This window comes from Balaenoptera musculus, chromosome X (genome assembly GCF_009873245.2).
Source record: "Balaenoptera musculus isolate JJ_BM4_2016_0621 chromosome X, mBalMus1.pri.v3, whole genome shotgun sequence".
Lineage (NCBI taxonomy): Eukaryota > Metazoa > Chordata > Mammalia > Artiodactyla > Balaenopteridae > Balaenoptera > Balaenoptera musculus.
Window position 1 is genome coordinate 36,410,183 of NC_045806.1, and position 13,755 is coordinate 36,423,937.

Here is a 13,755-nt window from a genome sequence, read left to right on the forward strand (position 1 = left end):
TTTAAGTTACGGACACTTTTTATCTTTTGTCTTTCTGGTGCCAGAAATCTATTGTGTATTAAGCTCAGATTATTTGGAAAAAGAACTATAATCATTGCAGGGATAAGGGTTTCCAAAAATAAATGTTATTAGTCAAGATATGCAAGATAATGAAAGCCAAATTTTCTAAAGGATCTTAAAAATGACTAATATGGCTGCCATTTTCACTGTTATTTGGCATTTAAACTAGCTTCAAACAAACAAAAGATCCCCATTATGAGAAACTGAGGCAAAGGAAAAATAGGAGTCCCCCCCAAGTGGTTTATTTCTGGGAGAAAATAAGTACAAGAAAGTATCTCAGAACTGTTTACTCTTTTCAGGAATAGCTACAACTGGGGAAATTCAAGTCAAGAATAACTAGAACCAAGTATCAGAGGGTTGAATGCAGATGTGAGAAGTAATATTCTTAAGGAGACTCAAGATCCACTGGAATCTCAACATTGTTTGATAATATTATTATTCCTTGTCATCGCTGTTAAGATACATTATTAATCTATGTTTAAATATACATTATTATTTTGCATAATTTCTGGGGAGGTAGCATAGTATAGTAGTATGAACATTTATGCATTCATTCACTCATTAAATCATTAACTAATATTTTTGAGCACCTACTACATGTCAGACACTTTCAAAGGTTCTATACAGAAGTGAAACAACAGCGAAAAATTCCCACTCTTATGCAGCTTATATTTTATGGGAGTAGACAGATAAACAAATAAGTAAAATATAAGTATGTCTCATGGTGACCAACACTATGGAAGAAACTAAGGCAGGGAAGGGGGATAGGGAATACTGGTGGCAGGGAACATTCCTTCTCTCAAATTTTAAATTGGGTGGTCAGGGAAGATCTTACTAAGAAGCTGATGTCTAAGCAAAGACCTGAAGATGGTGAGGGAATAAGTCATGAGGATACCTTGGGGAAGAGTATTCTAGGGAAAGGGCACGACTAACACAGAGGCACTGAAGCAAGTATGGGCCTGCTGAGGAACAGCAAGGAGGCCAACGTGAGGGAACAAAGTGAGAAGAGGAGAGTAGTAAGGGGTGAAATCAGAGAGGTATTGGGGAGCAAAACTGTAAACTAAATTAAGAATACCTCAGGGGACAAGGCCTAGCCTAAAGGTATAAATTCAGGGTGTACAGATAGCATTTAAAGCCATTAAAACTAGATGAGGTTTCCAAGGGTCTGAGTGCAGATAGAAGGAGGAGGGTCTGTGGCACCCCACTGTGAAGACCTGGTTGGGGGAGATGAGAAAGAATCAGCACCATCTGAAAAGGAGCAGCCAGAGAGGTAGAAGGGAAACCAGGAGAGCGAGGTGTCCTGAAGCCAAGGGAGGACAGTGTTTTGGAAGGATGGCTGTCAAATGTTGCTGATATGCCAAGAGGGAGAAACCTGATATTTGGCCACTAGACTCAGCAATGTGAAGGTCAGCAGTGACTTGACAAGAGCTATTTTAGTGGAGTTGGTAGGATTGCAAACCTGACTAGGGTGGGTTCAAGACAAAGAGATGGGAGAAACTGGAGAAAGTGAGTAGAGATAAATCTTTCTAGAAGTTTTGCTGTCAAGGAGAGCAGAGAATAGGGGTAGAAGCTGGAGGGGGTGGCTAGGTCAGGAGAAGATGTGTGTGTGTGTAATAAAAATAAACTGTAGCTTGTTAGATCCAAAAGAGATAGGAAGTTGATGATGCAGGGAAGCGGACAAATGTGAGAGCGGTGACCTTGAGTAAGTGAACTGGATAGGATCTTGAGTACAAAGGAAGGGGGTGTGGCAGGCTGAATTAAAATCCTGGTTCCACCACTGACAACTTTTGTGACTTGGGGCAAGATTCTTAACCTCTCTGAGGCTTAGTTTTCTCACATGTAAAGTGAGAATTTCCTGGAACTGTTGAGCAGTGTAATGTCTTCATCAAATAGTACTGTCTCATTGAAGTCCCAAGTTATACCTTTAATACTTCATCAGCAGGATGGGATATAAAAAGAACTTTTAAAATCTGCCTTTTTCCTAAGACGATAAACCCATATCTAGTATCTACTGAAATAAAAATAATGCTATGAAGTATACATTCACACCCAAAATAATGATAATCACTTTTTAATTATCACACAGTTGAGTGCTATTTCCATTGTTCATGTTGCACATCTTTGGAACATGTGTTGGTAGAGAACAAACAGGCCTTCCTCCCTGATGGATTCTGCCTTAATCCGCTTTTGTACCCTCTTGTGATGAGAGCTGAATGTCACTCGAATGGTACATCCTCTTAGATGTTTACAGAGGATGTACAGAAACAGCAAATAAGATGAACAAAACTGTAACGAAAAAATGCTCAGGAGAAAAAAAAGGGTGGAAAGGGGCACCTGACAGAGCAATGCATTCCTGTCACTGGAACAAAGTATAGATGGCCACCTATGAGCTCATGTACCTTAAGCCATGGGTGATTCAGTGCTTCATAAACAGTGATCCTTTCAGCAGGATCCAGCATCAGCATGCGGCGTACTAGGTCTTTGGCACTTTCAGAGATATGGCTCCACTGCCTTGGATTCATCTGAAGAGGGGGAAAGGAAAATTACACAGTTATGTCCAGTGAGAAGTTAACATTCTCTGTTATTTAATATTCCTATGCTGTTTCAACGTGAATAAAATTCTTGGAGCAGGGTGGAGAAATCTGATTCTAAAGGCTTGCTTTCTAAGGAAGAAGAGGACAGATGCAATTCTTTTTCTGTTGTTGTTGTTCAATACATGAGAATTTGCAGCAGTAAATATTTGTTATACATGTTCTTGTTGTTATATATGTAATAATATTTTTAATAATTGAAGAATAGAATGTTCATGATTCCAGGTTCTACCTCAGCTAAAATAAAGAGTCTAGAATGTAGACTCTAAAAAGGTTAGAACACTTTGATCCAGAAAGGACTAAAATAAAATTTAAAAATTTAAAATTTTGAAGAAATATTTTTAATATTTTGCTTTTAAAACTTGGAATTAGCAGTAATTGTAAAGCTACGCAAAGTAGCTTTTATTAATAGGAGACTTCGGTCACTGTATGTCATTTTCAGTATTTAGGAAGAAATATACCATTATTATAGGCCCTACAAAAAACCCAATTCACTTGTATATTGTTCTTAAAGAAGTTACTTTTCTTTCTCTTTTAGAGATGAGACAACTAAGCCACAAGGTAAACTAACTAAAGTCAAACAAAAAAATTATGAGTTGTTCCTAAGACACACGACTTGTGAGAAAGGCTGTGGATCTATGAGGAAAAGAGTTGGAAGGCTCCTGGGAAAAGGGGTATGTCTGAGACCAGGAACCAGGAAAAAATGGAAAGGAATGCTTAGGGCTTGGAGTTGGGAAGGTAAGTGGGGACAGGAGGGTAGAGATGGAGTAGGTCAGCTCATGGGAGCTGCCTGGTGCCAGGAGCTTTAAGCAATGTCATGGCTTTTAACTGGCAGAGACCTTTGTCACCTCCTAAGGGAGAAAGATGCAGAATAAAGTCCACAACAGGTTAAAGGCAAATGAAATCACAACTTGCATCACAGTACACATGAATCATTATGATCTCGCCAAGGGTTAGTATTAGACATTTCGCTCTGGCTAACGTGAGGCTTTGTTCTAGTAGACGTGGAATGGAAAATGTTCCATTTTCTTTTTCTAACAGGCAGAATTCCAAACGATAGTCACTTCTCTTGTCAGATCCCTTAATTAAAATGAATGCCAGGGGCTTCCCAGGTGGTGCAGTGGTTGAGAATCTGCCTGCTAATGCAGGGGACACGGGTTCGAGCCCTGGTCTGGGAGGATCCCACATGCCGCGGAGCGGCTAGGCCCGTGAGCCACAGCTGCTGAGCCTGCACGTCTGGAGCCTGTGCTCTGCAACGAGAGAGGCCGCGATGGTGAGAGGCCCGTGGTGCGCGGGCTAGAGAGAGCCCTCACAGAGGCGAAGACCCAACACAGCCAAAAATAAATTAAATAAATAAATAAATAAATAAATAAACAAACAAACAACTTAAAAAAAAAGCACTAGGCTTCTACTTTCTTCTAAAAAAAAAATGAATGCCATGAGACTGTTGAAATATTGTCATCCTACTGAAATTGTGATCAGTTGACGAGTTTGAAATAAGGAGGTAAGTGATTAGATGGGGCTTAGTCTTGTTTCCTCTTCCCCATCTTGGGGCTGATGTTGTAGTTTTTAAAGTCTGAATGATCTGTCCTCAGGAAAGGGGTTGAGAAATCATCTGAAAGTGGTGGTAAGATTTCTGAAGTGAATAGAGGTTGAGAAGTATACTCCCCAGTCCTTTTTATGAGGAAGCCCAATCCAGGGTTTTCTCTTCCTTTGGCAGAGAAGACTAGTTGAAATTAATTTGGGAGGTTGAGTACATAAGGGGGAACAAAACAGGGCTATAAAACCGTCTCACTTATTTGAATACTAAAGCCAGGCAGCTAAGAACTCCTGCCGTGTAGATACCAACTGGCTATCCAGAAATAAGTGATATAAGATGACACTGACAGGGTAAGAGAGTGTCATGGACATATATACACTACCAAATGTAAAATAGATAGCTAGCGGGAAGCAGCCGCATAGCACAGGGAGATCAGCTCGGTGCTTTGTGACCACCTAGAGGGGTGGGATGGGGAGGGTGGGAGGGAGGGAGATGCAAGAGGGAAGAGAAATGGGAACATATTGTATATGTATAACTGATTCACTTTGTTATAAAGCAGAAGCTAACACACCATTGTAAGGCAATTATACTTCAATAAAGATGTTAAAAAAAAAAAAGATGACACTGTATCTTTTAGAGACTTTGTGAAATATATTTCTGTCCTTTATAAAAAAATTAATTGAAATTAAATGTTAGCACATATTTTAGCTAAATAGTATTCTCCCATATTGACCTTAAAAGATCAAGTAAGCTAGTAAACAAGAATAAAAAGTTAAATTAGGGCTTCCCTGGTGGCGCAGTGGTTGAGAATCTGCCTGCCAATGCAGGGGACACAGGTTCGAGCCCTGGTCTGGGAAGATCCCACATGCCGCGGAGCAACTAAGCCCGTGAGCCACAATTACTGAGCCTGCGCATCTGGAGCCTGTGCTCCGCAACAAGAGAGGCCGAGATAATGAGAGGCCCGCGCACCGCGATGAAGAGTGGCCCCCACTTGCCGCAACTAGAGAAAGCCCTCGCACAGAAACAAAGACCCAACACAGCCATAAATAAAAAAAATTAAAAAAAAAAAAAAAAGTTAAATTAAAATCATTTAAGATCAGTAGTAGTTTATAAACTATGACAATTTAAATGTACTACATTTAAAATATGTCATCAAAATTTTCCTGAAAATACTCATAGAGATCAAGGATTTTAATATTTTTTTTGTTAAGGACCACCAGAGTGATAAAATATTTTTGAGATCTGCTTCAAAATAATCTAGTAGCATGTGGAATATAGATAAAACAAGGTTGGCTGTACGTTGATAAGTGTTAAAGCTGGGGGTTCATTATACTATTATCTCTACTATTTTGTTTGTTAGAAATTTTCAGTAATAAAAAATGTAAAAATAAATGCTGACACAATCACAGCACGGTATTTTTTTAAAGGCCCAATAGGTTCATCACTGATGGTAGAGATGGATCTATACTTCAAGATGCTGAAAACCTGAGGCTTTTGTAAGGAAAGCCATGAATATAAGTGAGAGGTGAGGTTAGCCAAGTAATAGTAAATATGAATTAACCTCAAAGCTTCAAACCCCCAGGTACAGAAATTATGGTATAGCTGCCACCATCCATCTGACTATATTATACTATAATGCTAAGAATAGGAAATTTTCAAACAAATTTTTGGACATATGTGAACAGTCCAAGTTTTTTTTTTTAAACAAAGAAACAAAGATAACTATTCAATGCTTTAAAAATAGACAAAATCAAATACCAGAAGCTGTTGGAATGAAGCACATTGCCTTGGAAACCAGGAAGTTAGCAACTGAACAAACACAAAGGAAGAATTCTATTATTAGCGAATGCTTATAACTCAAAAAGGCAGGTGGGAGATTTTATTATATGGAACCTACGTCATAAGTCGCTGTGAGGATGAAAAGAGTTAATATAAGTAAAGTGCTTAGAATAGTTCCTGGAACATAGTAAGTGCTATGTATGAGTTAGCTATCATTATTGCTAGTATTATTATTATGCTGATGCATTACTGTGTTTATTTTCATATGCTAGTATCTGTGATTTCACTCGGCAAAATTCAACCAGAAAGCTATAACCGTGCATTCCTGATAGCCACTTACAATTTCAAGGGATTGGAGGGGGATGATTACTTACAAGCAGTTTCCTGAGACTTTTAGTTACCTTGAAAGGATTGATTTTATTCCCCAGTGGTCAACTGACCCTAAGAGAAGCAGAAAAACCTATACTTAAAACATCTTTCTCTGTTAACAGAGTTTTGGCATATATCTTAATCCAAATAAAATAAAAGACAAACCTGTATGCCTTTATAAGCTGATGGTACATAAAGCCCAAGGGAAAAAAAGTACAGACCATTCTCACCTTCTCACTTCCACAAGCTTCAGTTATGGCTTAAAGGATAAGGCTACAACTCTGAAACTACTTTACCTTTCATTTCTTTTTTTTTTCTTTTTCTTTATTTGTTTCAAGTCCCATATAAAATTCTAACATAACTGAGGAATTGAAAAAAAAAAACAACTTTAGGGGCCTCACAGTTTTGGAGTGTAGTGTTATATAAACCTGTGTGTTTCGTTTTATGTTGCCAGGCATGGCTGAAAATGAAACAGTGATTCTGTTGAATAGAAAGTACATGTGTTAATAATAACGGGAGGAAAAAGAACTGCCTCAAAATAAGCTGCCCTGATTTGATATCCAGACACATACTCCTCTGTGCTTCCCATACAGAGCATCCTACTCCGTCAGCCATACAAGCTAGTACAGGGCAATAAAGTATAAGAGCTCGGGTGGTAAAACCAACCTTAAGCTTATTTCTAAGAATCCCCTAGGTCTTTTTGGTATAGCCACTCATGATGTCAGTAATGACTTCTTAAATTACTTAGTAATGAAAGTAATAATGTACTAATCAGGAGTCTGTGAATAGTACATGCAGTTTCCAATTCACAGTAGCCAAAGATGAATATAAATATTTAAATCACACCAAAATGGCTCTAAATTATATTATGAAATGCCGTTGTGATACTGGCATTTCAGTTTATCCTGGAAGGTAAACGGCAAATTTTTCAGCTGTGCTGGCTGACTACATAAAATGCAATAATAAAATAACATGTATGATAAAGCAAAATCAAATAAAGGCTAACAGACACTAAATCTAAAATTAAGATAAAGAATGACTAACTACCTGGATGAAATTTCCATTTTAACTTTACAAATCAAGCAAAAAGTAATAAAAATAAAGCCCTTTTCTCAAATTACACAAAGAAGGGCCAAAGAAGTTTATTTTCCAGCTTAGCCTGAATAAATGGGTTCGGTCACCAGACAGCTAATGGATACTATAAAATCTGGGCACAGGTTTGTCACAAACACCTTACCCAGGGTAAAATAAAAGGTCAAATTTGCTCACAATAAATTCCAAGGAGCAGTCCAAATTCTTTCCCTGAGCTAGAATTTTATTTGAAATAAGTAGGGCACTAACCAATTACTTTGACTTAGCTAAAGAGGCAGTTTTGCTAGAATGTACTTGTGGTAAAAAAATTTGATTTGTAGTGTGGCTTTATGACTCTGAGAGCCCAGGACTCTTACACTGTTGATTAGCACATGGAGGAAAAGGGGGACATCCATCTGATCTCTGGTTTTTACACTGTATCAAAGACGAGTGGGGACCCTGTCTTCTGGACTGAACACAGAGTTGGAATCCAAATACATGGGATAGACTTTAGGGGCAGCACAGAGGGAATGAGAAGGGAGGGGTGAGGCAATGGTTGTTTTAAAGCCAGTCATCTGGATGACAGTTTGGCCGATAGGGTCAAATTTACTTGAGGCCTTTGTTGCCTAACAAGGCTGGTGGACCAATGATGCAAGCATCTCTGACTGGGTGACTATGTGACAACCAGTAAGTAATCCAAAAACAGACAGCAACTTCACAACACATTTTTCAGAATAATTTAATCTCAATGGAAAAATAAAACGTTCATAATATGTTACCTTATATTTTCCTTTAATAATGCCTTCAAACAATCTTTCCTTGGTTCCATAAAAAGGCAAACAACCGCTTAGCAGGATAAAAAGGATCACGCCACAACCCCAGACATCTACAGGTTTTCCATAAGGCTCTCTTTTGACAACTTCTGGGGCCATAAAATGAGGTGTTCCGACGCGTCCTACATTTAAAATGACAACATCAAGGAAAAATGTTTACATAAAATGGGCTTTTTGTTTCCCATTTGAAAACTGAAAATAATAGAACAATAACAGTGTGAATGACAAGGTTAACAATGCAAATATTCTCTTACCACCTCTCCCCTCCTCTATAAAATCAAGGAAAAAAGGCAGAAAGAAAAAAATTATTTATCTAATCACGTCTTGAAAATATTGAGCCCAGGAGAGGTACTTTGTCTTCTAACACTGTTACTTCCTATTGAATTCCATAGGCTGCATGGTAAGTATTTACCTATTTGTTGCTTCATGAAGAAGTTGTTTAAATTTTCTAATTTTCACAAGTTTGAAAATTACTAAAAATATAGAGCAGAGGCAGGGGCAGGAAGAGGGGGGGCAAGTGAGAAAATATCTGTAGAGAAAAAGATTACTTTTGACTGCCAAATAGAAACTCTCAAATTAAACCTAATGCTGAGAACTTTTATTTGGAATATGAATCTGAAATCCTGTTCAGCTGATTTTAGGAATTAATTGCAGCAATTAACAATGGTTAGTAATATTTTGTTATAATAAGATTTTTTAGCTTCCTCCAAATGTTAACATTTGAACAGAATGAGAGCAAATATATGACATAAACCAAAGTAAAATCATGAAGCTCCTCCCATTCAATCTTCTTTGACTTCTATCTTTTTTGAAGCCCTTTTTTCTTTTTTTCCTATCAAAGTTAGGTTTCAGGAAGGAATCTGAAAGCAGTTGTTTGTACACTAGTAACCATCTTTAACTCAGCATCCCAAAAGAAGTCTTTTCTTCTACTGGAGAACGAAAGGCTTGTACCCTGTAGGGAAATTATTGTGGGAGGGTAACTGCCCACCAGACTTGGCAGCTCTTCTAGCTCTATGCAGGCCCCTCCTCTCCTCCCTTTCCCTTACAGCCCCACCCTCATCATCACGAGTCCAATATAATTTTTATTTTGAAGCTTGCACAAAACTTTATGTAGAGCTCAGAACTGTGATCGGAGTTTAAAAAAAGACCTCAGAGATCTTCTAATCCAGCTAGAGAGAATATATCATAAAAGTCTTGTTGGTGATTGTCAAACCTGGTTGGGATGAGAAGGATAAAGCAGCTCTTGGCTTGTGTCCTGGGAATATTCCTTTGCTGCAGATCATAATGGTTCCTCTCCTTCCCCCATAATAGAAGAGATTAAGTTCAGGGCTCAGGGAGTGAAAATATTTTTATTTAAAATGTATAGTAGATCAGTGAAAACTCTACTGGTTGGAAGGAAAGATTTTTATTTCCATATTGCCCCATTTGGTTCCCTCAAGTAACAAAGAGAAGTAGAAATGATGAGAACTAAGCCTTCTACTTCATTAATAGCCTGGATAGGGCAGTGCCCTTGGAGAATTTGCCTTGGTCTGATGGACAGGAGCTGGTAAAAGTAGGGAAAAGCAGGGTAAGAGATCAGAGTACTGGTACCAGGGCACCAGCCAGGTACCTGCCGACGGCTGGGATACTGCTTTGAAACTCAACTTGACTCCTACTATTTCCCTTACAAGACAGGACCAAGCATCTCAAAATGTAGGCCTCAATCTGGGACTAGTCAGAGCCACCACAGCCAGCCCCGGCCAGCCAGGGGAGGTTCTTTCCATTTATCCAGATTGAAGACTACCCTGGTTCTGGAGAATTAGGGTTCATCCTTGAGGAATATACATGTCTTTTGGTTCAAGAATTTGCTCATAGATGAAAGGGGAAAAGACCCTGGTAGAAAGAATACATAGGAATGAGTCTTTTATTTCATGAAGATCGGTAGGTGTGAAAGGACTGGAGTTAACCTTTAACATACACCAACCTCCCCAATTTCCTGGTTCATGATCACTTGACTTTTCCTTCTTTGTGGTCACTTGATTTTTATGACTTTGACCACAGAATTCTAAGAACGGGAAGCCAATTACCAAGCCAAATTAAATGTCACTGTATATGAGACACTTCCGATGTACATTTACATATTTAAATGTTAGCTTTTTTGATAATATAATAAAAGCTTATTACCTAGAACCTCAGGGTGGGGAGAGTTGTTCTGAATAGGTACATATTCAATACTTTAGGACCTGGATCTTTATGCACCCAAACCTTTTTACTTTAATAATTTTGGATGGCTCTCTTTCTACAATTTCCTGACTTCTCTTACACAAGATGCTGCACATAATTTAACTTCTTCTTGATGACTCAGAATTATCATTGTGGATACCAATGAAAGAACTCTGGTATGGAACCAAAATCGCCCTTGGGAACTTCAGAGGTATGCAAGGGTTGATTTCTTCAGTACCAAAAGGCTGCTGTGCTTTCCAACTTTTGGTGTCTGCTCAATGTATTTCTTTCTGTCAGGCTTTCATTTCTTTTCTTTCACTATGCTTACTCTAGCCTTGTCTTCTCCTAATTTTTGCATAAAATCTGCTATAAACTGTAATCTCATTAGAAACAAGATTCTTTCATTTAGAAAAATTTCCTAACTGCCTGCTAGGTCCCAGACACAATCTAGGACCACTGTGGGCGTACAAGAGATAAGCCATGGTCCCCCCTTGCCCTCACAAACCTCAGTCTTTGATATAATTACAAATCCCTGCATCAAATGCTACATGGAGGTATGTAGCCCAGATAGCTATGGTAATATGGGACAGAAGGAATAGGGTTACCTCACTTGGGACGGTGAAGATCAGCCTGCTTTTAAGAGATGATTGTTAGCTAGCCTTCAAGAATACTTAGTTAACTAGATACATAAAATGACAAAAGGCATTCTAACCAGAGGGAAGAGCAGGTGCAAGGTATGAAGGGACACGAATCCACAAAAGTTTCTGAAAAATGGAAGCATGTCAGCCTCAGAGTGTGTCTTTAGATGCTCACTTGAGAGAACCATGAACAGGTATTAAGGGCAGGAAATGTCTTGCTGCTATTATAATTATTTCCTAGGTTCCTAGATATATTCTGGATAAGTGAGTTTTCCTAACAGCTGAGTTTCAGATAGGGGAAGTGTAAATATACGTAAATGGTTTTTACTATATGGAACATATAAAGGAGAGAATTCCTTTCTATTTGGAGGACTGAGTGATCAAAGATTCTAATCTGACGGGAAAATAGCTTTCTGTTAAATATTAGCAAATGAGCTGATAAATAGTAAAATTTTCAAAAGTATTGATACCTTAAACAACATGAAAGCTTTTTATAAGAGAAATCATTTATCCCTTATCTACATATGTAGACTGTATTTTAAAAGACATTGCAATGCTTGAAGTAGGTATTTCAAGACTGCAAGGAAAGGTATGTTTAAGAAACGACAATATTTTGACCATCACAAAGTATTTTAATTCTAGAAGAATTGAGAAAAATAAATTTTGCATAACTGACACACTGTGGGTTAAAAATCAGCTTTAAAAATATACAATTTAGGGGAAAGATTCATGGACTTTAGGAAAACAGATTAACATGTAAAAAATGTCTGGGTAAATCGAATGAATCCATTTTTCCCCTTCAGTTGAGATGCACAGTAAAATACGAAGCCCATACCATTTTTAATACTAACAGGATGAAGATCCAGATCAAGAGAAACAAAGACACTATAAATGGCCAGTATATAGCATATAAAAGGAATTCGTTTTATTTCGTATCATCCCATCAACCTTGAGGATGTAATCGTCAGAAATTATGTGTTATTTAATTGTGTAGTCTTAACATGGGGGTGATTTGTACAAATACCGGATTTGAGAGTGTTAGTTTAACAGCAACGTTTGTTTAAAAACAACAATTTAGGATTTGTAGTTGATTGCAAGATTAATATGAGCCAGCAGTGTTATAGGGTTGTCCAAAAAGCTCATGCAATTTGGGGAGCCTGACAGAAATGTAAGATCCACGGCAAAAGAAGTGATAACCTCAAGCTTCTGTGTGCTTGGAAGTACCTGTAGTTGTGCTCAGTCTTGGCTCTGTACTTGGCGCACAGTCAGGAGACTCTGAACCAGTTTATGTGAGGAATGGCTAAATTAACCTAGGCAAGTTAACTTGGATAGGACTTAGGGGGACATGATAGCTGTTTTCAAGCATCTGAATGACTATCATATGGAAGGGTTAAAACTGTTTACTGTGCCTCCAAAAGTCAGAATTAGGACCACTGGGTGGAAGTTACAGGAAGACAGACTTCCGTTCAACGCAAGGATGAATGTTTCAATACTTAGGAGCTTTCCAAAAATGAATGAACTGTCCTGGGACATGGTGAATTCTTTGCCACGTGAGGAATTAAACTAGAGCTCAGCCCTTTGCTGGGAATTTTATGAGAGAATTCAATCATTAGTTACAAGACTGGAGAAGTTAAGGCCCCTTCGAATTCTGAGATTCAATGATTCTGTGATTAAACTGTTCTTTGTTACCTGACCCTATGGTCAGTCTTCTAATCACAGATGAAAAATTTCAAAACTTTTCATTAGTTTTGAATTCACTAGTTCATTAGAATTAGAAGGAAAAAAAATCAGTTTTCAAAACTATACTCAACTTGCAGTTTCTCATATTCTTGGAAATGATTAGCTAGAAGAAAATGCAAAACTAGAAGAAAATCTAAACACAATTTAATTTTAGAGGGCAATGTGGTAAAATAATGATTTGAAGAATACAACTATGACTCATGGCTCATTTTTCAGAAGATGGTCTATGTTAATACTGCTTCGATGTTTTAGTAATAGTGAATTAAATGAAATATCCTGTGTAAAAGATTATTATTTTGATATTTATCATTTGTTAGGTATTTGAATTTAATACTGTTGACATTTTTCCTCCTTGTGAAGGCTGGCAGTACTTCGAGATGGAAAATAGAAAGCAATGACTAGAAGATTGGTAGTCTGCAGAAGGGAGAACTAAGTAATTTGCAAAACTAAAGAACAAAACTAAAAACAGGGCAGCATTCTGCGCTGGAATCTACTGAAAGGAATAAATAAAACCAAATACTTGAATCTGTAATTAGCATCCACCTCTGTACAATGGTGAAGAAAGTTTCCGTTTGAACTTTTCTTCTTTTTTTTTCTGGCATGGGAATTTTCTAATTATGTTTGTTTTGGCTAATAATAAAATCAGTCTGTACTCACATCTGCTTGCTCTTCCCAAATACACAGATTGATGGCTTGAGTGGGACTCTTTCACAAACGGAAAGAGGAAAACAGTGTGAAATTAAGAATTAGCCATAGATGTAACCTGAAAGTAGTTAATCCACATATTTTAGATTTGACTTCGTTTGGCCAGTTCAACTTTAAAAGTCACTTTGCCTCAAATATCATCTTCTTCCAATACTGTTTTAATCTTTGTATGTTGGGTCTCTTCCCTGTTAAGTGTTGGTGATACAAAGAGTAAAAAGACAGAGTCT

General features: G+C 37.8%; 1 protein-coding gene and 1 long non-coding RNA gene across 14 annotated transcripts in view; one reads left to right on the forward strand and one right to left on the reverse strand.

The window, feature by feature from the left end:
• The window catches only part of CASK (calcium/calmodulin dependent serine protein kinase), a 398,598-nt gene that overhangs the window by 123,351 nt on the left and 261,492 nt on the right, over nucleotides 1-13,755 (reverse strand). For all 12 annotated transcript variants that reach the window (XM_036839503.1, XM_036839508.1, XM_036839507.1 and 9 more), the window contains exons 7-8: nucleotides 8,190-8,365; nucleotides 2,460-2,582 (exon numbers count right to left, since the gene is read on the reverse strand). In XM_036839503.1, coding sequence (XP_036695398.1) covers nucleotides 2,460-2,582; nucleotides 8,190-8,365 — 299 coding nt within the window. The remainder of the gene's footprint in view (nucleotides 1-2,459; nucleotides 2,583-8,189; nucleotides 8,366-13,755) is intronic.
• On the forward strand, nucleotides 1,513-13,348 carry LOC118888476. 2 transcript variants are annotated; one of them, XR_005018300.1, is made up of 4 exons: nucleotides 1,513-1,566; nucleotides 3,190-3,212; nucleotides 10,588-10,656; nucleotides 13,184-13,348. It is a non-coding gene; the product is annotated as an uncharacterized LOC118888476 (long non-coding RNA). The 2 variants fall into 2 exon arrangements; XR_005018301.1 differs by lacking the exon at nucleotides 10,588-10,656 and having other exon boundaries at nucleotides 1,519-1,566.